Source organism: Rhopilema esculentum, chromosome 7, assembly GCF_057945365.1.
Source record: "Rhopilema esculentum isolate cy_ngs chromosome 7, ASM5794536v1, whole genome shotgun sequence".
Taxonomy (NCBI): Eukaryota; Metazoa; Cnidaria; class Scyphozoa; order Rhizostomeae; family Rhizostomatidae; genus Rhopilema; species Rhopilema esculentum.
The window spans coordinates 10,314,883-10,341,192 of NC_142821.1; the positions used below are offsets into that span (position 1 = coordinate 10,314,883).

Here is a 26,310-nt window from a genome sequence, read left to right on the forward strand (position 1 = left end):
TGAGAATGAACAATAATAAATACACGTAAATCAGCGAAGGCTAATATTTCGCCCTGGCAGATAGGGCTTCATCAGAGCACAAGATTAATCTGAATTTTGTCGATTCTGATGACCTAAACACAGCACCAACAATTTCAAAATCGCCTCGATAAATTTTGATAAAAATCGCTCTTTGTAACTTGCCTTTTGATATGATACTATACTAAGGCAAATGAAAATCCAAGTCTGATGATTTGATTTGGTGAAAAACATACATAGATGTGAAAAGGTGGCACACAAAATCAAGAGAAAACGTGAGAAAAGGAATGTTTGACTTGCATCGCTGTGAAAAGATAGAATATAGTTTTAACAAATAAAGTAAATGACATATTGAACGGCGAGTAATACGCAAAGAAGGGAATAAATTTAAAATACATCTTAGATAAGGCCAGCACATGAATTTAATTCACATCAAATATGAAGATTAATTATTTCCTACCAATATATGTACTATGATACAGATTTCCCGAACACAACCATGAAGAAGGCTGAACTCAACGATGCATGTGCCACTAAGAATAAATACCTAAGAGAACACTTAAAGCAGCACGATTTTGCTGATGAGGCAATTCTTGTCAACAAGTTCTTAAATGCAAGTTCGGTTAATAGGAAAAAATGGGGTGTATTGCGGGAATCAAAAGCGCCCATAACCCCCTCAAAACGCAGAAGAATCAATTGCCGAAAAAAATCCTACGGGATAAATTTTGGGAAACTAACCTGGAAATGCAGGGTGGGTTGTTGGAAACATTGTTGGAAACTGTTTTTAAGTCCAACCAATGGGGAATTTAGATGGCCATCGAAATGTGTCGGGATATAGTGCCTTCCAAATAGCTAAAAACATTCGTCATAGGAAAGCAAGAATTTTGATAGAAACTACTAAAAAGCTAGGATGTTTAAGTCTAAGGTATAAAAACTTCCATTTGGTGGTATTATATTGCTTCTAAATGACAAGCCTTGCCTTTCAACTTGGTGTTTTTGAAGGCCTCCCGTCTGTTAGATACAAACAAACACAAACTTTGCGCCTACGAAAACCTATGAATCTACGGCTGACTGCCGGGAGAAAAAGAAAACGAAAGATATGAAAGAATGACACATCATCTCAAGTCCGTATTGGCTCCACGAACTGCCCAAGAATATGACAATATTTTGGGTTACATACTTTTCGCAATGGATTCAAAATCAACGTATTCGAGCAGAGGACAAACAATCGGAAAGGCCAACTAACTCGATTAGGAGGTTACCACACTATCTTCAATATTGGGTTCTCGACTAGCTAGGGCATCTGACTGTTGGGTAAAATTAAATTCTACCATACAAAAATATCAATAAAATAAAAGGAGATTGTTCATACAACCCTCGAAGAGTGAATAACAAGGTTGTCACTTGCCTTGTTGATAAAACAGCATGCTGACAAAAATTACACGAGGATTAGAATAAAAACAGTTGGTGGCTGAGTTAAATGGTTGGAATTTTCTCGAGCAGTTCCTGATTATTATGACGACTGAAGAAAAGTTTCACGTTTTTGGCACTTTCTAAAATTAAATCATCGAATTACTCCGTTAAATTTCACATAAATTTCCGTATTCAAAAATTCATTAAAAAATTCTAACATTTTACGGCCTGCGCCTTTCGAGTTCAAGTTTCTGACGAGTCCTGTAGAAGGCCGGGTTCAAAACATCGACGATATCGTACGCTTTCTTATGGGTAAAAATTACTGGTATTACAAATCTTTCTGATATTAAATTTTGAAACCAGAAAGCATAGGTTCTCGTTGCTGGTCACGCGCGTCTCCATTGCCAGACACGACAAATGAGCCCGACGTGAAGCTGCCACTACTGGACAAAGACACGCTGCTGCGAGAACTTGCCGAGCGTACTTGTCGGGGACTCTCCGATGATCGGTAGAACATGCTTGCCTGGGCATCGAATTCGGCCAGTTCCTGTAAGTGACGAGCCTGTAGGTCGCGTAGCCTTTCTTGCCTAATATCTTGAAGGCGAGTGCTTTCTTCGTACATCTACGAAAAAAGGAAAAGTCATACAGCTGCCTCCTGAAACAAGATAAACGAATGAAACCAGGTCTTCTAAAAAATTCTCAAGATAGAAGCAAGATTTCCAAAGATTATCTCCTCCTATACCAAGAAATTTTCAAGATTATCTCTTATACCAAGGATTTCTCAAGATTATCTCTTATACCAAGGATTTCTCAAGATTATCTCTTATACCAAGGATTTCTCAAGATTATTTCTTATAGCAAGGATTTCTCAAGATTATCTCCTATACCAAGGATTTCTCAAGATTATCTCTTATACCAAGGATTTCTCAAGATTACCTCTTATAGCAAGGATTTCTCAAGATTAAAAATAGGGTACTCTCATATTTTGATAAATCAACACAACTTTTGGACTATGTAGGACCATGGAGATCATGTTAATCTAACCCAGCAATTGTCTTTGTTTGCACTAAGACTAAACAAAAACTTTCTTCCAACAGTGATCAGCGAAAGCAAACTAAATGCAAAAAAACGCTGTGTGATCCAAGATAATGCGTTGCCTCTGCCTGCAATGAAATTCGACTTACCCTCTCTTCCAGCAACGCTCTACGGCGAGTGACGCGGTTTTGAAGATCTTCTAGTTCCTTCTCGATGTGGTTTTTCAACAAAGCGGTCTGTCTTTCTTGGTATCTGCTTAGCAGATCTTGCTCTTGCTGCAGCTTGGCTCTGAGAGAACCTTGTTCTTGAACTTGGACCTCATCTAGACGCACCTTGAAATAGAAAAGAGGACGATAAACATCAAACGAGGGGGAACATATTATAGTAAAACACCCAAACCCCTGCACCCCCCTCTCTCTTAACAATACCAGCAATCTTCGTGTCAGTGCTTCAAGAGCATGGCTGATGATGTCCCAAAATTGTGCGGCAATCAAACACGAATAAAAACGTACTAACTAACATTGGGGCTGAGGGGAATTGTGCGGTGTTAACAGCTGGTTGGTCCAGAGAAGAAGCGTGCCTTATTGTCTATTCAATATGTTTTGAAAAGGATAAGTTATAATAGCAATAAGATAAAATAGCCTGGGTATTTTGAAAAAGTGCAACAATAAAACTTATGGCGCTTTTTGCTATAAGACCTTACTCATTTTCGTAAATATCATTGGTGTTAAATTTCAGGACTTGCTTTCTGTCACAGACAATGACAAATATAAACTAAACAATCATAAATGAATGCAATTAAAATTGTTAAATTAACTCATTAAAATTTGGCATTCCAAACCAATCAAATGAAAGATTCTAACATCAAAATATTTATTAGAACTACCAAACAATGTTTTTATTTTGGTCTGCACTGACAGGTACTGTAAATTCCAGCTTCTCAGGAAGAGAAATACTTTTGAACTTGGGTAGTTCTTATCTGATTCAGTTTGACCTGAATCAAAATTACAAAGAAATCACAAACCTTTTGTTTCCTAAGAAGCTCTGACAAACTAGAGTCGTATTGTGAGGCTAGGTCGGCCATCTTGCGTATCCTGTCTTCTTTGAACTTCCTGATGATGTCGCGATGGTGTTCTCGAGGCGTCTGTGCCAGCTTCTGCTTCTGCAGAATTTTGTATTGTCGATTCTGAATTTTCAGAGTTTCGTGAAACTGTTTACGGACCTGAATTTCTTGAGCCTGAAAAAAGTGCAGTAATTTCAACTGCATGTTGCTACACACAATCAACTATAACTTTTGATATAAAAATGCAAATTGCCTGCACAAAAATAGGGCAATCTCTACCAAGGTCAGCTAGTAGAGAAAAGACATGATTCATCAACTTAGTTTGGCCAACCTACTAGCATCCAACATACTTGAGGAGGTCTAGCAAAAAAGACCTCTTCTACCTCTTCAGACGATAGGATCTAGCCTTACCTAAATAGATCCAAAAAATTGAAGAAAAGCTTTTTTGTTCTTTAACCCGATGTATATTTGATGAAGATAGCTTTAAGCCTTTTTCAAATTTTTTTGCTATTCCCTGCCATCTTTAAGTTTTTCAAAATTATTCATAAATAAGTACACTTTCTCTATTCATCATAGACGACAGGTTTTTAGCCTGACTATAGTTCAAGTATAGATACCTTGAGGGTTTTTGGTCTCTGTCTGAGTTCCAACAAGTGTTTCTTCTGCAGTTCCATCTCAGCCTTCTTGTTGTACTCCATCTGGTTGTCCCATTCCGTTTGATGCTGATACTGTTGTTGATCCCAGCGCAGTTTCTGCATCCCACGAATCTGCTTGTACTCAAGATCCTGCGTACACTCATGATGACGTAACAACATTCCGTGAGCCTGGTCCTTTTGTGCTTGCAATGTATTCATTTCCTAGAACGGAAATATTCAATGTTACACAATGTTTGTAAACAAAGAATCTCATTTAGGCAATATAAATGGTCTAGGAACTGATGCATTTTTAAACCAGAGTGTTTTAACGTAATCTGAGTGGTCAATTTGTGTAGACGTCTTTGCCTAGACTTTGACAATTTAAACATTCATATAGTAGCTGGTGGCCCTTAATCTATCATTTTGAAAAACCCTTGATGAAATAGAACTAGATAAAAACAAATAAATTAACGGAATGGAAGATTTCCTTATCTGTTAACTTCATGATTGGCAGTTACTCAAAAGAAAACTGATAATTTTCTCAACTATCTCCTAAAACTATCAACTAATTCCTAGTTAACATTTCCTAGTTCATTTTTTCATCACTGCCAAATCTCAGAAAATGAAACCAGAATTGAGAAAGTATCTTTGAGAAACTAGTTAGGGGAATGGGGGGGGGGGGGGTTAAGCAAACAAGTTTTTAACCAAAGTAAAAGGTTGCTTTCGGATGTTATGTTGTTAGGGCTTCTTGGAAATTCTTTCAAAAATTCCTTTTGAAAGCCATTTGTAAAAGCTAACACTAATGCTCACCTCGATTAGCAGTGACTTTTCAAGGGTCTGCCTCTGCATTAACTGTTCTCTCCTGAAACTCCTTAGCGAGGATTCAAATTGTTCACTCTGCTTCCGCGCCTTGTCTGTCTCCCGTTGTTTTTGCAGTCGCGAGAATTGCTCTTTAAGTTCAACAAGAGAAGTCGTTGGTCTTCGTTCGATCGGCGACTCAGACATTTCCTAATGAGAGAATTAAGTTTCAAAATATCAGCAAATTTCAAAATATAAACAAGGGAACGTTATTTCGAAAAACATCTGAATGATGGGAAAAGATACCCAAAGCAAGCCATTGGCATGACCTGACAGTCGAATTTTCATTGATAATTCGCACAAAAATATGAACTCTCAAAAAAGGAATATTTGGATTATAATCAAGAACAAGAACCAAAAATACTTTCAAAAGAACTCTTGGCGGAAATCAATTTAAGAGACTTTCAAGCAAGCTTCGTTTGAACTTTATACTTTTCACTATTTCAAACACTTTTAGGTTTGCGAATAACATATTCAACGAATAGCTAGCAAACATAGGGAAAACAACTGCTTAAAGCGATGTAGCTCACGTGACTTTCAAAGCATGGCCAGAAATGGTGAGATAATGATGATATGGGAATTCCTCATTTTCATGAAGCAAAGAATTGTGACGAAACAAACCTTTTTCAACTGCTGTTTCGCATATTTATATTCGTTCTTCACGGTGACACCGACATGCCTAAGCTCTGCATCTTGCTGTTGCATGGTTGTCTTCGTAAGTTTCTTTTCCTCTGAAATACCCTGCTTGACCTAAGAACCCAAGCAGACAGCGATATAAACGCAGTACAAGTCAAATACATCGCCTATACGTTACATTATTCTTCTATTGATAGAGGTAATAAATCTTCAATCAGGAATAAATCTCTTAGAAAAAGCTAAAACTGGGACAGGAAGAGAGGGTGGTCCAGTCAAATGACTTCAACTGCCAATCCTAAACTCCTAAAGATTAGTTTGGCCTAAACTATTGTGGATGTTGCACAGCTGACAACGACGACGAGGACTGTCACTGGAAACAAAGAACTTCAGTAACCATATCGCCTCATTGGCCGATGAAAGAAAGAACACTTTACCTACAGATTACGTTTAAGAAAGATATTATATAAAACATATCAGAGCAAGTAAAGTGGAATCATATATTCAAGTCAAGCCTTATTCAAATCTTACTCACAGTGCCTTACCAACGAACAAACAATAAAAAATAAAAGGAACACGAATTTCAAAATCACTTACTCAACTTTAGATTTTTACTTTTCTTTAGGGACATTATCGAACTAACAGTATTTAAGGACCCCACCTTTTGCTCCAGTTCAGCCCTGTGTTTCGTTTTTAGCCTTTCCATTTCTTTATCAAAAGCATGCATCTGCGTTTCGAATTCCCGTTCTAACGACCGCCTATGCTCCAACATTTCACCCTGCTGTTTCTGCTCAAGATTCGAAATTTGCTTTTGATGCTGCTGTCTTAGTCTCTTGTATCCCTGTAGTTGTTCCCGATACGCATCTGATTCTTGGTGTTCTTGCTGTTGCCTGGCAACAACATTTGCAGGTCGGATAGTAGCAAACCTATCTTCTCGATTTTCGCTGGGATTAGGCACCTAAAATTCAAAGGAATCCAATAAAATATAAACGTATTGGTGAAACAAAACACAGGCCATAATTCGACTTTGAAAAACAAATTATGGGCCATAATTAGACTTAAAGAAACAAAATTTTAGCCTTAATTTGACTTTGACTAAAAACCATGGGCCATTATTCGACTTTGATAAACAAACTATGGGCCACAATTCGACTTTGATAATAACAAACATGGGCCATAATTCAACTTTGATAGACAAAATATGGGCCATTATTCGACTTTGATAAACAAACTATGGGCCACAATTCGACTTTGATAAACAAACATGGGCCATTATTCGACTTTGAGAAACAAAATACTGCCTATAAAAACGAAAAGCTAAGTCAGTCTTTATACTCTATAGACACACTTTTTTGGAGTGACCAATACTTGAGCACACACTAACCCCATCCCTAACGCCCACCCGTAATGTTGCACTGACGGAAATTTAGTCCCTTGTCACGGTAGCTCCTAATGGTAAGATTTTGTACAAGAAAAAAAAATTCACCGTCACTAAGGAGAAACAACATTGGCGATTGCATGTTTAAAGAAGTAGGTGCTAACAACAATGACAACAAGTATTTTTTCATTAAAAGCAGTTGCTGTGTGCAAGCCTGCTTCCTTTCGTTACGGAGCTTTGGTCGGTACTGCAAACGTTCATACCATTAGGCACTTAAATGATATAATTCAGCCATAAATCATAACCCATTCTTAACATTTGCCTTACCCTTGACAAGGAGAATGATATCGGACTCTCAGATCGGGGCTCTGAATTTCCTTGCACTGCCCCTGGGATGTCTTCTGTGCTGCTGCTTGGGCTGCTTGGCGTGCTGTCATGCTCACTCACACTGCTTCCTTTGCTGTTAATGCTTAGCTTCCTCATAGCCTCTGTGTCCTGTGTAAATATAACATAACAAAAGGAACATAAGACTAAGTCATATATACAATCCGCACGTGGGGGGAAAGCAAGTTAGAGAAAGATTTGTCCTTGGCCAACAGCATGACGAGTTTAACTGCTATACCAGTTCCTTGCCTCGTTGCCTTAACCACCACCCCCCATCTCAACCTTAGGAAGAGACGAAAATACTACCTAATATTAACGTACAGAAAATAAATTTGCCAAACAAATCGACACATTATCTTGATCTTTGAAATTTGTTTTCTTTAAAAAGATTCTTAAGTAGTGCTACCGAATACGCATGCTCAAGTAAACGATAACCGACTAAAGTTGACTGATGGTGTAACCGACTAAAGTTAACTGAAAACGTCAAAAATAAAAGTTAAGGAACATTAAAATACGTCAGAAGACTTAAAACATTCCCTTTATAATCAAGGTTAACAACAAAATAAGCACTGACCATTTCCCTAGGTCCGTTCGATTCTGTATCAATCGAGGAGGTATCGCCTGGATCCGACACATCGTCTGATGTTTCTGACGTCGCATCTGTTACCAAGATTTTCTTCATTCTTTTATAATTCATATTGTCTAATTCCCGCACGGCTTGCTTGGTCCTTGCAATCAACTCCATGATCACGTTAGGCCGACGCTGCTTCTTTATAAATGGGGACTGAAGGAGAGAAACATGATATAACTATACTACCAAATGGCAAGCCAAATAAGTTTTAATATATAAGGCAAACTAAAGAGTGAGAATAAGGAAATCTTGAGAGATTAGTTACATTATGGGACAGGAAGGCCCTAATGCTGCATAGACCAAGCTCACATTCGTTTTGCTCTGTGTTGACCCAGCTGCAAAACATTATGTAAACGAGACATTTTTCAGACATAATTTCTACATTTTGCTCCCAAAAACCTTTTTTCACAATATTAATGATACACTTTTAATTCTCACTGCTTATACAGAAATTCTAATACAAATCTCCCATCTTGAGCAACAATATCCGTTTAACCTATGTTGCTATCAGAGCCAATTTACAGCAACAACAAAAACAACAACAGCAACATTAAGGCAACAACAGCAGCAACTTGAATACTTTTCACAGAAAATACGACTTACTGTCATGAGTTGCTCTGTAGTGGGTCGTTCTGCAGGAGACTTCTTCAGACAGGCTGACACGAAATCCTTGAACTCCAGCGACCTAAGGAGTAGAATTGCTTTTACTATTGATTCAGTGAAGTCTTATGCTTCAAAGTGAATATTAAAAAAGTAGCAAATTAAGAGTTTTGGTCTATTAAATGAAGAGTATTTAACAGAAATTAAAAATGAAAGACACCATTAATAGCATCAAAGAGTGTTGAACAACATAAATCCTTTGCGAGCTGCACAGAAAACACCCGCAGCTAGATTGAAAGAAGACAATGGATAATTCATTATTTCTATAAAATGGAGAGGCAAGTATCAAACTATTTAGAAATAGGGAATAGATCTCCATAAAATTCTTTGAATTTAATTCAATTCAAATTCAGTAACGGAATGCGACTATCAGGGAATGACGTAGCCGGTCGCTCGCCTGGAGGAGCCATTCAAACGGCACAGCGGTGCTAACCACTTTGACCTGGCAAACAGACTTTCTAAAGCAAACTACTGCAATGTAAATCGACATGCAATTCAAAGCCATATTCAGTGGTTTTTGTCAAGCAACGAGAAACAAACAGGCATAACACAAAAGCAAAGAATATCGTATTTTCGTGGCTATGTCGTTATCAAGAGTCTAATATTGCCGGACGTTCCAAAGTTCCAACTTTATCAAAACTCTACAAAATATCCCGATACCTTTTCATACTTTCGTGCCTACGCAGTTATCTAGAGGCTTATATTCTAATATTCTGCTAATATCGAGATTAAGGACCTGTTTTTTTTAATAGGTCTCGATTTTGAATTCTGTACATAAAATTAACTAAAATTAATTACGCGTAAGACAAATGGACATCACTAGACTTCTTACTAGTTTCGACTAATTTTACTTCGGGGGAGATTTCTCTAATACTTTTCATTATCATTTTAATTGCAGAATTCCTTTCTGGCGGTAATAGCACAAGCCATTCCCTTGCATTCTGTGCATTCCCTTGCACATGGAGGTGCCGAAGAGTCGAATAGTTCTTTAACTTCGATGCCTCATAATTAAAAATGCGAAAGCAGACTTAAGCTGCTAAAATATGTGTTTTTTCTTTAAACTTACCATCCATCCGATGACAAAGAAGGAGGTTCGTTCTGTGCAATATGATACAAGGCACTCATTGCGTTGATGTTGAACAGGGGAGGCTTCCTCTCGCCTAAAGGAGATTGAACAAGAAATGTTGAATTTATTTGAGGCAATAGGAATATGACATGTATCTAGTAAAAACAGCTTTAAAACAGCTTTTTACACGATCAAAAGATGTGATTTGCGTCAAAAATAGGAAAGAAACCCTTATAATACGTTCCGTTCAAGATTTCGAATGTAGCCCTTAGTCTTTAACGGTAAAATCTTTGACAGTGTCAAAAGTCGGGGTTACCGACCAAATATACCAAAAATTCTTAAAAAAACTGTGAATTCTTCTATGGTATCTCTACGCCTTTTTTGTTACAATTTATTATTTTCAGATATGATGCTATCGGACTTGGACGGAAATGGAAAAGTATCGGACCATGGAACCATTGGTCCTAGAAACTATTCTAACTTGAATAAGACGAAAAAGAAAGTAAAAAAACTAAGGAACATTTAAGTGCATAATAATTCAGTTTAGAAGCAAAGAGGGTTTCTTTTGACTTGCATAGTGATGGCCAAATTTCTTTTCATATTTCAATCCACTATGAAATCAAAGAATTTCTTATGAGAATTCGCTAATGTTCGATTCAAATTCATAAAATTGCAAATTTATTGTCTCCCTCTTTTGAAATACCTTTTAAATAGCCATTTGTGCCATTTTGGGCCTAACCTTTAAGGCAGCAACGTGAGATACATATAGGCAAAACACAACATAGCTTCTTTATTAGTTAAAGAAGGAGACTGAGTACGGATTCATATTTTTCAAATATTATTTGTTTTCTTGGTAATTGGTCAGACATTTTCATTTTAGGCCCTTAACAAAGCCAAATGCAGAAGAAAGACAATTATAAAAAATGCTAAAAACCATGATGATGTATGTAAGTGTACTTACCAAGTTCAATGCAAGTAATACCCAAAGACCAAACATCGACCTGAAATTAAAAACGTTATATATTACGTATTAGAGTAACCACAAGCACGAAGAATCAAAGATCTCTATCAGTAATAGAATTAGATGTTTTAAAAGGCAAGTTTTAAATAAACATATGTAGCAAGCTACACTCGTTCAGTTTCATTGATTCTCATTGATTCATTGTTATTCATTGAACGTCAAAATAAATCAGCTTAATTTAAGTTACATTACTCGTCAAGTTTTGACTATGAATTTTGAAAAGTTTAAAAACTGTCAAGTTTCGAAAAGAATCGAAAAAAAGATAAGCGAAAATTTCTCCAGCACCATATAAATTATGAGATGAAAGGAAGAGACAATTCGTATAGAAGAGACAAACAAATCATGTCTCAGAAAAAATATAAAAAACTTAAACAAATTATGTCTTACTACACTAATATAAGATTTGCTGTCAGTTACTTGTTCTACCATTCACAACTATCAAGTATATCGGACAGTGGCGGACACTTGGTCAAATATTGGGGGGGCAAGCCTATTGTTTTAATAAGATGACGTCACATTTCCCATTGTTTTAGAACAAAAGTCCATTGTTCTCTAAAGTATTGGGGGGGGGCGGTCGCCCCCCCTCGCCCCCCAAGTGTCCGCCGGCGATATCGGAGTTTTGTCACTGAATTTAAGAGCTGATACAAAACCCTACAAATTTTAAACCCGTCAAATGACTCGTGACTGTTGTCATGGAAAGAAGGGAATTTTTCCACTATTGTGAAAATATTTGCATATCTAAAAGCTTTTAGCACTACACCGAACAAAGCCAATACGGCTCTAGTTGCTTATTTTTAAGCTATACCAAGGAAAAGACTTTTTAAAGAAACTTGATGCAAAAAGGAATTTAAGAATGCCTAATGTTTACCGGGCTAATAGAAAATTGCTTTGTGCAATCAAATAAACATTATTTTGTTCTGGTGTGGATTGTAAGGCATCGTTTTATCAAATCATTCTATATCAATTTTACATGTAATAATTATTTTTCTTTCGAATAAGACACAAAGATGTATGGAAATTCAAACCGCCCATTACAGTCATCATTAACATCTACAAACCTTTCCATCGTATTGGCCTTCTTCCATTGCAAGAATAACCTCTGGAGCCATCCTTTTGAAACAACAGAACAAGTTATCAAAACCAGTTTTAACCTTATTCATTCTAAATACAGCCTTATCATTCAGAATTCCGTGCTTGGTAAGCTATGAAAAGGTGGATAAACGATTCCGTGCCAGGTAAACTCGAGGGTTAGATTAGCAACCCTCTTTTTCAACGCTGATTTTGCTAAATATGAAAAAAACATTTACACATTGATAACAAGTTTATTGATCTTTCATTCAAAATGTCATTACTTCGGCGAGTGCAAATAAAAGCATCGGAAATATAAAAAAGGCGCTTTTGATATTTGACAAAATGAAAATTGCTATAAATCAATCTGTTTTACAATGTTTAATTATATACTCCCAGAACTGTGCTCAACAATATTTTATTTCAACTGAAATAAATCGGAAAATAAATTGTTTCGTTTAGTTCGAGTTCCAGCCGGTCTAGCAAATGTTGTTACGAAATCGTAAATCTCTAATTCACACCAATTCAAACTTTCCATAATTCATACTCAACAAGGCAAGTTAAATTCCCTTGCCCTAATAAAAAGAAATTAATAATAAGAAAAAAACGGCCTTCCTGTTCTTTGTAACATCAAAACATGATCTTGCTCTCTTACGATTATACAAAACAGTGAAAGATTTTTCCTCGTTGCACAACAAAAAATTAAATTCAAATATTTTGCAAAAATGAATGCAAGATAGAGTAAAAACCCGAGATCCGGCACTTAAATAGATAAACTGAATGTATGGAATGGGCCTGCAATCTTCAGAGCAACAAAGTTACGTCAAAAAATGATGACAAATTTTACCAGTATGGGGTTCCCACAAAAGAATTGGCAGGTGCCTTCATCGAAGCAGAACCAAAGTCCGCTAAAATCAAAGAATGTGATAAGATGAAATTAAGAAGGAATACTTTGAAAATTGAGAATATGCTATTTGAAACACCTGTAAAGCTGCGTATAAAACAGAAAAATAGCACTCGGAGAATAAATATTCATTATTTCAATTCATCTTCAGCTTTTCTGGTACTTGGTTCAACTTCATATCTCAAAAAGACTTCTAACAAGCGCTAACAGACACAATAGGTCAGTCCCTTGAATAACATTAAGCCGCAAAACCAAAAATTATATAATGATGCAAAGGTTGAAATGCAATTCAGCCAAGCACAATAAGGCACTTTATATCTAATAACTAAAGCTACTGGTTTTGTGGATGGTAATATCAAGGAAGCGTCTTAATAAGAATGAAATCATTAAAACCAGTCTTACCTAACTTGACGATTCCATTTTCCGTGAGTAGTATATTTCCAGCTGGGATAAAGAATTACTACGTCATAACATGCAACACCTTTCAACGGGGCATAAGAGTACAACAGGTTACAACAACGTCATTAAGGACGATGACGTAAAAACGCGAGCTTAGTAGGAAGGTTTTCAAAACAACTAAAACCCTAAGGATGGTTTGGGCAATGAAAGTGTAGAGTTCGCTTCAATTATTTATCATTATCAAAAGTCAACTCAAAGTCAAGCGAAAAAAATACCTTTTTTCATTTTCATTTAATTTTCAAATAATTCAAGGAGGGTAGCCTTTCAGCGAATGCTGGTTTACAAGAGACCTTCCATTTTTTTACAATATAGCGATTAAAGGCAGTCTGTCCCCTATTGTGCTCAACTTTATTTTCACTGCAGCGTATCGTCGAGCTTGATCGATAATTAAACGATTTTAACCAATCGGAGAAAATTTTGATTCTAGAGCCTTTGAATCAAATGGATGTGTTCCCGTTGAAGTGAAGCTGTGGCTAGAAAATTTTTTCCTTGTTTGGTTTGTGCGACAGATATGTCAACAGCGAAAGAAATGCTTCCATTATCATCATTCAATTCCAGTAATTTAATCCTCTTGCCATTTCCGATAGCTTTTGGCTCGCAGTGTCAAATGTCGTTAACTGCCGCAGCTAGGCCAGCCAAAGCGATCAGCGTAATTCGTTACGGCGTGAAGACCAATTGTTCATATTAGCCAATCATTGAGGGGACAAACTGCCTTTAGAAACAACGTTAATACATAACATTATCAAGGAAATATATACAAAACTAATTCACAATGCATCGAAAAAATGTTAAGTAAAGTGTTTACATTGTTTTGTTTTTAAGACCTTCGGAGAAGATGTCTGTTTAATTTCAACTGAAAGGGCTAATAAAAGAGAAGCATTTTCGCCCATTTTATTGCTAATACAAAAAATAGTTTCCCTCAGTTTTACATTTTTTAGATCTTTCGACTTCTCTTTCTCAGCTTTCTCGATTTATCTATTTATATTACCCCTTTACCCCTTATTGCATTCAGTCGTGGGGCTTCATTGTCGATCAACAAATTAACTTTTCCTTAAGTGCTAAGAGCGACGATGAAATCTATCACAGTAAAGTGTCTCGTATTTAATTTATTACAATCTTAGAATTGCTGTATTATTTACACTCTCCACAGTCAAACAAAACCTCAACAACTGCCTACAGTAGCAACAATAATCTTACCTTTGATATCCCTGTGAATTCGGTTGTGTGAGTGAAGGAAAACGAGGCCTTTTAGCGCACCCTCGGTAATGGCGGCGATCTCGCTTTCTTTAAGAGGCTTTTTGTGTACTGCAAACCAAGGGAAGGACAATCACATAAATGTGAATAAAGTTCACTATAAGAAATAAAATGCATTCAAAAAATTCAATGATATTTGATATACAAACGACCCCCCAGACAATGCAAGCAAGTTGTTCAAAGCAATGTATATTTGAGGGGATCGGGGGTGACTCGTCTGGCAGACAAGGGTTAGCTTGGACAATACATGACAGTTAATGATGATCAGATAATTTACCCATGCCTTTCTGTAAGGGAGCTGATAGATGGGCTTTAATGGAATAATCGATTCTTGTAAGGAAATTACTGCCGTCAGCGCTTGTAAGGTTGACTTGCTATAACTTGCATGTTACAGGTTTGAGGGAAAACAGCTTTTATACGAGTACTTTCAGACCGAAGATTGCCCCCCGCCCCCCTTTTGCGTCCATTTTATTTCCTGGCATTTCTGAATATCTAAAGGTTTCTAATATATCTGACGACGGGAAGTTTAATTTCAATAAAAAGTCGGTATGCACAATATCTTCAATTTATCTCACAAGACGGCATACGTAATGTCACAAGACAGGAGGCCAACACACTTTTTAACATCAAACATTAACAAGCAATGCCAAACAACAGTTGCCATATGCAACATTGACGACACAATGATGACTCAACGAAAATACTTGATTAAACAGACGATAAAACCTTCTTTGTTATTACAAAGACAAACAAGAGATTCGCAAAAACCATTAACTATTCACTTTAACCAGGACAAAAACGCTATAATCATATTGTCTATTATGCCATGTGTTGACTTTGGCTATCAAAGCTAAACGCTCTTATCGGAAAGAATATTTAAATTTGAGTCACTAATCCTTGCCGTTAATAATTGAATAGCTAAACTTAAAAGCCAATTCACATGTTTATATCTAAATCAAAATGTTCTACGGGAGCGAAATATTCACTGAGATAAGTCTTTCACTCATTGGCATAATATTCCTTGCATATATATATACATATGACAATGTCATATCTGACTTCATTCGGATTACCATCCGAAAATGCATTCTGTTTTCTTCAAGTATAATGATTTACGGGGCAGCTCCCTAGGCAAAAGCAGTTAAAATGACGAGCAAGAACTTAATAAATGGCTAATATTTCATAATATTCCAGTCTGATATTTCAATATACTAAACCAAATTACTTTGTTTTTGAACTTAACCAAATCACGATTACAAGTATCACTTGACAAAAGCTGTTTGATATTTAATAGAACATAGAAAAAATGGTTGATATTTAAGCACGGTAAATTTTGGCTTACATATGGCTTCAAGTGGGATTTGTAAATGTTGATTGGCCAAAAACATTTAAAGTCTTCTAAACATCTATCTATAAACCATTTCTCACCTTCTATTATATCTGAAGCCGAGCCAAGACAGTATTCCATAACAAGCTGAAAAATGACATAAATTATTCATATAAATCAGCATACATGAAACAATACAAGGGAAGTAATACTTAATTATTAGTGTATAATAGCTAATTATAAACTCTATTCACCACTGTGTTGACTGTTATATTGGCACTACCAGTATTACTCACTGGCCTAGAAGTATTAGTTGATTTTATGTTGTAGTTGTTTGAGTCTATGCAGTCATTACCCAGCAATGACAACCAAACTGAGCAGTTTCTTGATGACTGTATTAGGCAAGTAATATCTATGGAAGTGTAGTTAGCATTCAATGATACAATTAAAAAAGTACCAAAACAAATTATCTTTATTCTGTGCAGATACCCGCAAGAACTAATGGTTTATCCTATCTCCTTCAAAGATGTCTCCAATATCCAATTATGTGTGTTTAAAGACCAAGATGCTAAGGTTAGGATCTATATAGAGCCTACAGACCAAATACAGGGACTGTGCAAATTGCAAGTATCAAGTTTACATGTTGTTTCTGGATATTTAAACAAAAACTGGAACTAGGAACAAGAGAGCCTGTAGAAGTTTCATATTAAGACATTTGTCTCAATGCTCATAGAAATCAATTTTTTTCCAAAAGTCAGTGGCCTAGATCAAAGCAACCAGGAATTAAATTTTTTAAAAAAGTATCTAAATTCTCTATAGACTGTGAAATTTATAGCCAATTGATGAACTAGCAAGCATGATTTAGATTTTTAAGCAATGACTGCCATGTGCTGATGTAGTTTAGTGACAGAAAGGGTATTTTCCCTAAATATTCACTTAATCGAATTTTCAAAACACAGCATTTATTTATCATTGTTACACTGCAGGTATATGGAGTCAGTCTATTCTTTGTTCCTTTTTGCTCCATTTCTAGGAAAACCTGTCTGTCCACAAGCCAGCCATAAAGCTGTACAGACATTACTTCATGACAAATAGCAATTAACTATAAGCCTAGAGATCAAGAAGATGATCATCAATGTCATCTGATAAGTAGTGAACATTATTCTTTTCATGCCTAAATTCTTTGCAAATTCATTCTTCCATAAACCCAAAACAAACGTGTTCATATCACAGGATCTCTTTATCATCCACAAATTCAAAAGTTTGAATGGCTGGCCAAATACCAAGATTTTTAAGCACTGAACCCAAAAATCTATGACCTGGAGGAAAGAATGTTTCAGGATTTGTCTTAGAAAGAATTATTTAACTTTGTGATATTGGAGTAATATGTAGATAGGGAGTTGGAATAACAAACACACTAATTTAACATTAAAACTAAAATCTAAACACATACCCATGCTGTGTGCTCTTTGATGTAACATCCTTTGTAAGCAATGCAGTTGGCATGACTTAGCTTGTGAAGAAATTGAACTTCTCTGACAATGTCTTGCCATTTCTACAAAATAATAACATCACATTAGAAAACTGGGCTGCAGATAGATCTAGCCCTCATGGAAAACTGGTATTTAGAATGAAAGAGGCTGCTTGAGAATTACATAGGTAGGTACATCATTCAAGATCAAGTAGAACCCTTTGTTCTTATGAGTGTCCTTAACATTTGCAACCTTAACATGTCTTTTTATATCAACCATATACCTTTTTGATATATCAAAAATTACATTATCTTGATTTCAACAAAATAGAGAAAATTCCTAAAAAACACCTCCATTATTTTTTTTGAAGACATCATACCACATAACTTCATTGAGACCAATGATAAATTGATTGCTTAGAGAGAGGATATCAATACACAGCTTCTTCAATTCTTTCAGTACAGAACCACATACTTTCATGGGCATGCCTATGAGTAAACTGGCAGGAAGACTTTTTGTCATGGCATGCCAGTGACTTAGAAGACATGTTTCATTAACTTTAAAAAACAGACATACATCTGGAGCATCTCACATAAACAATCACATGCTGCTATTAATAGCTAAATATTACCTCAGATGATTGCTTGCCAGTAAAGGACATCTTTTTGATAGCAACAACTTCCTTGCTTTGAATATTTCTTGCCTACAACAAAAACAAGCTTTGATATGCAAATGGCAAACGAGGTTAACTGCATTCTATTGTATTATATCCCACTGCATTCTACTGCATTGTTTTAAGTTGATAGTGCATTGAAGACAAATTGCTTGTCTTAGAGACAAAGAAACTAGGCCTTAGGCACACAGCCATAGATTCATGACCAACTAAAAAAATTTTAATTATATGCTATAAACATACAAGCAGGAATGATAAATCGTGTATTTAATACTAACAACCAATGAATAAGAGCATTATTTGATAGTGAAATAGTACATAAACTGCTTGAAATTTCAAATTTTTATATAAATATGAGAATAATCTAAAATGACATTCAAAATAATAGCTCAAATTTTGCAACTTGCCAATTGAAATTGCATAACGATAAAGAAAAAAGCTTATAATCAGATTTGAAATCAGGGTTTGTTTTGTATCAAAGGCTTCAAAAGATATATTTGATATCTGTCAAATTTTAAGCCAAAATAAGCAATAATTACATAGTAGACAGCCCCAAAACTTCCATGGCCAATTTCTCTGAGGTCATTGAAAACTTTGTCTGGGTCGACATCATAGAATAATCCAGCATATTCTGTGTTTTTAAAAGATCCTGGTTTGACAGGCGGCATGATTTTCACTCTGCAGACTTGTGTATCATTTCACACCTACCAAGAAAAATAGATTCATATTTCATAGACACAGATCATAAGTATGAAATAGTGTATATTACTATAAAACAACAGTCACAAAACGTCATTAAGCAGTAATTAGATAATGAAAGTAAGGATCTTGCAGATATGCAAAATAGGAAATCAATACAAAACACCATTGGACTCTATGTAAGAACTTATTTATAGAGTGCTTCATTAGACCTGGCTAAACAACTGTGAATAATTCTTATGGCTTGCATATTAAATACATCTTTGATTACAGAGACAAAACATTGTTTTGTTTTGACTTATACAGCAATTATACAAAACTCTGACAAGAATGCAAATGTTAATAAAAAAGGCTATAAGGCTATACACTAAAAGGAGAGTTCATGGAGGGCTAAAAATCTCTAATTAAATATGAAAAGGCATTTAGCATCGCTGCTTTAATGATACTTGCTTATATCATTCACAAAAGCTACAGCATTTAATAGTGATTCTATATCAAATCAGTGACAACTTCAACCCCTAGTCCTGGCAATATAAGCCAGGTGATCACACATGCCTAAAAACCAACCTAAAAATTTGCTTTTTATCCCACATGAAATACCAAATTTTGACCTTGTTTGTTTTTCTCTTCTGTTTCTTATAATTTCTTGCTAATTTGCTAATTTCTTCCTAGTCTCTATTGTATGGATAGCATGCCAGCACATATCTTAACTTTTCAAGGTATGCAATTACAAGCATGCCAACAAATTTCATCTTACCAGGACTGCAACCCTAGTATTAAACAATAAATTCTATTTCTGAAATAAGCCTTGTTAATGAATCAAGTGATATGATTGAAATTTTAGAGGTTGGACTGAATATTTTTAGTCCATGCGTAAATTGAAAATGATAGGGTTTATAAAACAGGAGGCTTATAATTTGCAACTCTGATTTGCACTGTTAAATTACTTTACAGCAAGGTCAGTTCAGAATACCGCAAAGAATGTATCTTGCATTGGGCTAACTTGAAATACTTTTAAACTGGATTAATCTAGCCATCTTAAATCGAAGAAGAAAAGTTTTGACAAGAAATTAACTGAAAAGAATCTGCTTGTGAACTGATATTGTGTTTAAAGCTTTGTATTTGATGCTCTTTGTTTGGTGGCAGATAAAATTTGTATGGTCATAAATTCTGTTTGTTTTCATGCTGTTCTTTGTAAATTTTTGTTAAACCTTTCTTTTATCCATACATTTATTGAATTTTAAACAATATTGGAATATGAAAAACAAGATGGAAGCAAATAAAGCAATTATAATTGAGGGAGAATTTTCAACATTTTGACCAACTTAACAGTACTAAAAAACCGATATAAATTTTTAACTGCATTCAAACATTTACAAATTTGATAAAATATCATAACACAAAAAAAATAAATATAAAAGGCTTATGACTCTGCTTGGTGAACAGCTTTTGGCAGTACAGAACTGGAACATGGTATTAAAAAAGCAAACGTATGTTGTAAAATGTTCGCTTTTTTCAAATCCATTTTCATACTCTGCTTATTTCAGCTCAATGAAGGAATGCCTTTATAATAAGAATATTGCAGGTTTTTTTAAAGAGGGCTGGTAAACTGTGATCCACAAGGAAGACATCCAACTGGTTTATTTCATAAGACTATGTATATTCTTTGACGACTGTTGAAAGGTGTCTCTACTGGAAATGTTTTCAGGAAGAAAAAGAGTCATCTGTGTCTTCTGTTTGGAATTACACAACAAAAATATCCATAGAAACAAATGCTGGAACTAAAAAATGCTATTAAGTTACAACAAAGGAACAAAAAAGGCAGTAGGCAGAATAAAAGGACTGTTGAAAACTAGTTCAATAAATATACTAATTAAAAAGGTAAAAATATAAATTTTGCAAATTTTATCATAAATATAAAGACCGAAATACAGAAAGGGAACATTATGGTACATCAATATATATTGTCGATTCAAGCTTTTTAGACTACTTCTTGCCCTAGATTTTAAAATATAAATATCACAAGATATTCAAAAGTTTTAGGGGTAGGGTAATGCAGAGGAATTGGGAGTTTATATTTAATAGTCTATTTTATATATATACGGTAAAAGCTCCATCAAGCCTCCCTCTCTATGAAGTCCCCCTTTATTAAGAACAAACTTTTAATAAGCCTCCCTCTCTAATAAGCCTGCCTCTTTAGCCTTTGATGTCAAACATAGAAAACATGCGCATTTAGTGTTTAGTGGGTGTCTTGACAGATGTGATGATGATAAGATTGTGTGCATTAAATACGGCCTATGTAAAGACTAACTTGTGTGACTTAGTAGTCAGTCAAAATTTGTTTGAAGATGTGCAAGGGTTATCAATTTATCCTGATGATGTTGATGAAGAAGATGAGGACATTATATTTGATTGATTAAACTTTCAAAGCTGCTAGCAAATTTTTTTGAGAACATTTGTTTAGCATTTTCATGACAAAAAATGGCCAAGGGCATTTTTAAAACTTTTTTTGCTTCAAATCTTTAATAAGCCTCCTCTCTCTAATAAGCCCCCCTCTCTCTTAAGCCCTCCTCTAGGACTGAAAAACATTACTAAGCCCCCCTGGGGCTTAATAGAGCTTTAACAGTATATAAAAACATTTGGTTAACTCTTTACGCTTTTATTTTATCATGTTCTAGGACTTTTTATCAAACATTTCTATAAAATATGCTGCAGCTTTTATGAATGCAGAATATCTAAAAGCATATAACTGAATTTATTTGAGTTTAGAAATATAAAGAGAAATTTTAATATATATCATAATAACATGAGAGTTCCATTTTGCATATTAAAGTCTTACTGTCGCTATATAACGCCCGTACTGAATTGTTGGCTGCCAATAATTCACTTGACAAATCAAGCGCAAGCGCCCAGTTTTCGAATTGCGCAGTGTTATTTGATCTCTGAACAGTTCGATTTTACTGTAATGGCTGGTCTGCCTAAAAAGGAGGAGTCGTATTTGGCAAGACTTATGTTGCTTGTTCAAAGGAAATGAAAGAGTGATATTTTAATTGTTGAGCACGATGCCATCAAGCCAGAAATGGAGAATTTACAAACGCTTGCTTGATATTTTTGAAGACATTTCTGACGAAGCTTTTCAACAAGCCAATGATTATGATAGAGCCCGCCCAAAGATAAAGCGAATGTCGAAAGCACGTCTGTCAAAGGAATGCCAGAAACTGACAGAATATAAGACATAGAATGGTATTCACAACACCAGCAGGGAAGCTGTGTCTGATTCTGAGAGGTAAGTTACATGACATACTTGTTAGGCCTAAACATTTGTTCGGGCTTCCTTCTGTTTAATAGGTCAAACCAATCAGTTGCAAAGTGTTCAGGCATGTTCCAGGCTACAGAAACAGCTTCCCTTAAATCAAAAGTGTTGTTTTTCTTCTTGAATGGGTTTTTTTACTCTGTTGGTACACGCTTCTTGTGTGTGATCGCACAGGAAGGTTTCTTGCAACAAATGATCAAAACAAGGCTATCAGGTAATTTATAACGACAGTAAGACTGTAAGTGGTTATAGCTCTTGAGTGCAAAATAAAAACAGCATTATCAAATATTAAAATTATGTGTTTTTTGCCTAAAGATTATCAAAAATTGAGTTCAGATGAAGTGAAATGAGAAGTGGAAGGTGCAGAAATGCCACTGAGGTTTACAGAAAAAAATGCTTAAAAGCACTGCAAATAACACTGCATGAAAGCAAAACAAAATTGATTACTTCTGAGGACACTGACACAGTTAGAAATGGTGTAACCAGGAATTATTTTTAATGAGTTTGATAATGGGAGTTTCAGTTCAATATCTAACTTCTAGATTCTCATGTTGCTGTATTTTAATAAAGCATGGGCTTAATTATGTTGTCTGACTGCATCATTAAACTTCAAACAAATACCGAATTGAGGCATTCCATTTCACACAATCATAAATCATCAAGTTATATTTACCACAAATAATAATTTTGATAAAAAATAACAAGATACTTTCACAACACTGCAGGATCTAACCAAAGGCAGTGTTAATACAATAAAGCAAAATCGGCGAGCAAGAAAAACAAAGAATGCAAAACATTCATAAATCACAAGGAGAAGAGAAAGGAAGAACGGGTGGTTGATGGGACGAAGGGCAATTCAAATTGCTTCGACCACAGTTTCTGGCAGGCTATACGTAATAGCAGACACTTTACAGTAACCAAAAAAATGTTTGCTTAAAATTGTCTTCTTTAATACTTTTCGTGGCATGATGAAAGAAAAGAACAGGGAATAGCGACTTGCTCTTTCCACTGTCACGACAGAGATCACGTCCGTCAGTTTAGCTGCTTTCAACAAAATATCAACTTTGTGTGAAAAAACGTCGCCAAACCACATAAGTTACCGAATCTGTTGAAAGCGCTTAATTATAATGAATTGAAAAATAACCTTCTGTCGAGTTGAGATGGCTATCGGATAGCTGTCAGACTGACCAAGCCCTTCAAACAAGGGTAGGGTGTCTCCAAGCTTGCCGCTTTATTGCAGTTCTGGTATTAGTTTATGCCCGTAAAGTTCAATTATTATCTGCCTTTAACAAATAATATCGTTAGTGAATGATCAACATACTTACCCAGATTCAAATCGTAATACGCGAACAGAATGAAAATACAACGACAGACCAGAACTTACATGCAGAGGAAATGATATCAGGCTGCTTGAATAACCCGCGGCCTATCTCCACCGATGCAATAACTGCAAAGAGCAATCCACTTATCTTTCAAAATTCAGGGGTTCCAATCAATAAATGGATGATTTCTTTCAAATAACAAATACTTTTAAAACACAGTAAACCAGTTATATATGCAAATCCGACTCATTCTTTCCATCCAAGTCATAAAACGAATGTGTCACTTCTTTCCGGGTAGTGAGGAATGTACGTGTACCATGTAAACACGGCCTATAACGGTAGGCTTGGCAATTGTGAACAAGCAATAAATGCTGAATTAATCCAAAAAAACAGTCTGTCTTCATTAATCAATAATCATTTGAATATTCCATCACAATAGTGTGCAAATTGAAATAAGCATAGGTTTCTTTTTCACCCCTTTCAATTTGGGTGAATTCGATCTCGAAGTAACCGACCCAAAGATGGCGCTTTGGAACGACAGTACGCATGCGTCTCGTTCTCACAGCTTGCATTCTTAGGTCTTTCAACGACATAATTATAATAATAACTGGTAATTTCAAGTTGGTGAAAAATAAATTTTAGCTGAGTATATCCTTTAGTAATACAATTTATATCACCTCAACACAATAAAGCAAATGTACCAAAAATCACAAGTTTAGAAATCTCTGTTTCAGTTTGTCCATTGTTGTTGCTTATTGTGACATAGATGCTCCCCAAGAGACACCATACCGTTAACACCTGCTAACAAGAACTTGATATTTTAATCAAGAGCCTATACGCTGAGACTTTGGAGTCACAAAAAGCCTTCTAATAAGAACCGATGAAGCTTGTATATTGAGAAAGTACCTTATCTTCAATTCAATAAAAGTTGAACAAATCTGTATTTCAAAGCAATCACACCACCAAGCAAGAAATGACCCACCCCCCCCCCCCCCACCCATTTATAACGGGGCCAGTCACTCATACACCATGAGTAAAAATTATAGTGTTTTCGAGGAAATTTCGTGCTCTATTTGCAAGAGTGAATTGCCCTTCACCATTGATCATATGCAACTTTTGACCTGTAGTCACTTTCAATGAGAATCGTAATGGAACAATGGTTTAAACCTTGGAATGACATAAAACCCACACAATGGTTTAAACCTTGGAAGTACATTAATAACCAAAATTACATCATTTCGATCAATGCCCGTTACATAGCCTGTTCGAGTAGTGCCGTGCAGGGGGGCTCAGCCATCCTTGCAAAAATTCGGAGAGATTTTGGGGGGTCTCACCCCCCTACCCTCTGTAATAAGTGAGTTCATAATTGGTTAGACGGCCTCTGTGTTGGCAAGTGGCAATACTTTATTTTACTACACATTTCTCATGAATGAGCAATTTCTTATCAGGATTTTTATGTCATTGAATAGTTTGAATGTTTCCTACACACACCAGAGAGTCTTCAACACAAATGCCAATATATTGGGTGTGGTAACGGTGTTGTCATGGGCGTGGCCTCTTGAATTTGCCTGCAGCACAGCCCCCCCCCCCCCCTTCTAACTTTTTAGGACGGCACCCCTAGTCTGTTCAGTCTGGCATGAAAAATTGTACATTTATAAATGCATTTGTTTACTAATCCTTACGAAATCATTTACTGTATGAATAAGGTTGATGTTACTTCTTGAGCTAAAACATGAAATATTCTTCAATAATAGTGTACAGGGGCGAATTAAGAGTCTTGGGTGCCCCAAGCACTCACCAATCTCGATCTTGGTGCCCCCTTTCAGCAATGACACATTCTATTAATGTTGTTGACCTGCTAAACAGATATACAATGTAGGTTGCTGTAGTACAAAAAGTATTTTTACCCTAAAACACAGTAGTTGGGTGGCGGAATAAGTTACAGCACCCTCAACCTTTTTTGAATAAACATTCATTTTATTGATAAAACACAAAGTTTAATGGCAGTACCGCCCCCCCCCCCCCAATTGCAAATTCTATCCACCACCCATGCAATAAACTGTACAAACTATGCCAATCTTGGGCAACATTAACGAATGCAAAATTGCATCTAATCTACTACAATCTCATCTTGTACAATACAAGCTTAGTGTATCAAAGTCATTTAAATGTTTCCAATATTCAAGTCACAAGGCATTTTTCCACACTTTATTCTTCCTACGTTACTGATGAATATGGGTAGAGCCTTTCTTGAATCTTAACTGATATTTTGTTGGGCTTTTGATACGTTTCAGCTGTGAAAAACCTTTCTATTATGAGATGGTGACCATTAATGTTAAAAATATACCGCAATTTTAACATTTGGACAAGCTCTATCTAGTTTGTATTCGGTCATTGTATGATAATGCTCAATGCACTGCCTAGACTAAGAAAGTTTTGCAGATTCACGTATTCTTATAAAAGTTGGGCGTGGTCTTCTATTGGGATTGATACAATGGGTGTGGCAAATACAGATAATATTCGCCACCTCAGTGTCAATAGCATATCCTAATTGGCCAAGATCCTAAACATGAAGTATTAGTAACATAAGCCGATTTTTTTACAATATATGAATCATCATCATCAGGTACCATCTTCTATCAGAAGGTTGGCTACCATGACCCTCCAACTATCCCAAAATCTGAGTTTATATGCAAAATATATGAATAGATTGGGTTAATAAGAAAATACGCATCATTCAACGATGTATTGATTTTTAATCAAAATAGTATCAGAAGAAAACCTTAGTACATAGTTTTTTCGGATCTCTGTCAAAAGCTGTTTTTTCTTCCTTGCACCATCATCAAAACACTTCAAAGCAGTCTTGTTTCCCAGACTTTGGAGAAGAACGATTGAGGTGTTTTTGGCTTCTGGCACCATATCTTTGCAGCTGAACGGAGCTCGAAACTTGGAGGATCAAGCATAAATAATTAAAATATGCTAAATCAGTTAAATCTAAGTCTCTTTTCCTGATGGGAAGTTTTT

The 26,310-nt window shown here is 35.7% G+C and overlaps 1 protein-coding gene across 1 annotated transcript; it reads right to left on the reverse strand.

The window, feature by feature from the left end:
• Window positions 1-308: 308 nt before the first annotated feature.
• Window positions 309-23,837, reverse strand: LOC135683024 (serine/threonine-protein kinase TAO1). The gene is made up of 21 exons (XM_065198151.2): window positions 23,349-23,837; window positions 18,492-18,656; window positions 17,911-17,982; window positions 17,261-17,362; window positions 15,909-15,954; window positions 14,424-14,531; window positions 13,170-13,211; window positions 12,711-12,771; window positions 11,854-11,905; window positions 10,736-10,775; window positions 9,775-9,868; window positions 8,652-8,733; window positions 7,992-8,201; window positions 7,361-7,528; window positions 6,317-6,613; window positions 5,644-5,772; window positions 4,975-5,172; window positions 4,147-4,386; window positions 3,491-3,703; window positions 2,616-2,798; window positions 309-2,053 (listed from the first exon to the last, which is right to left on the reverse strand). The coding sequence occupies exons 2-21, from the start codon at window positions 18,618-18,620 to the stop codon at window positions 1,778-1,780; spliced, it is 2,742 nt and encodes a 913-aa protein (XP_065054223.1). The 5' UTR covers window positions 18,621-18,656; window positions 23,349-23,837; the 3' UTR covers window positions 309-1,777.
• Between the last annotated feature and the right edge of the window lie 2,473 nt (window positions 23,838-26,310).

Excerpts from the sequence above, each read along its gene's own strand:
- LOC135683024 (XM_065198151.2), bottom strand. The coding sequence starts at position 18,620 with ATGCCGCCTGTCAAACCAGGATCTTTTAAAAACACAGAATATGCTGGA. Across the intron at positions 5,773-6,316 it reads GGGCTGAACTGGAGCAAAAG|GTCAAGCAGGGTATTTCAGA; the intron begins GTGGGGTCCTTA and ends TTGGGTTCTTAG. Across the intron at positions 4,387-4,974 it reads AAAAGTCACTGCTAATCGAG|GAAATGAATACATTGCAAGC; the intron begins GTGAGCATTAGT and ends TTTCCGTTCTAG.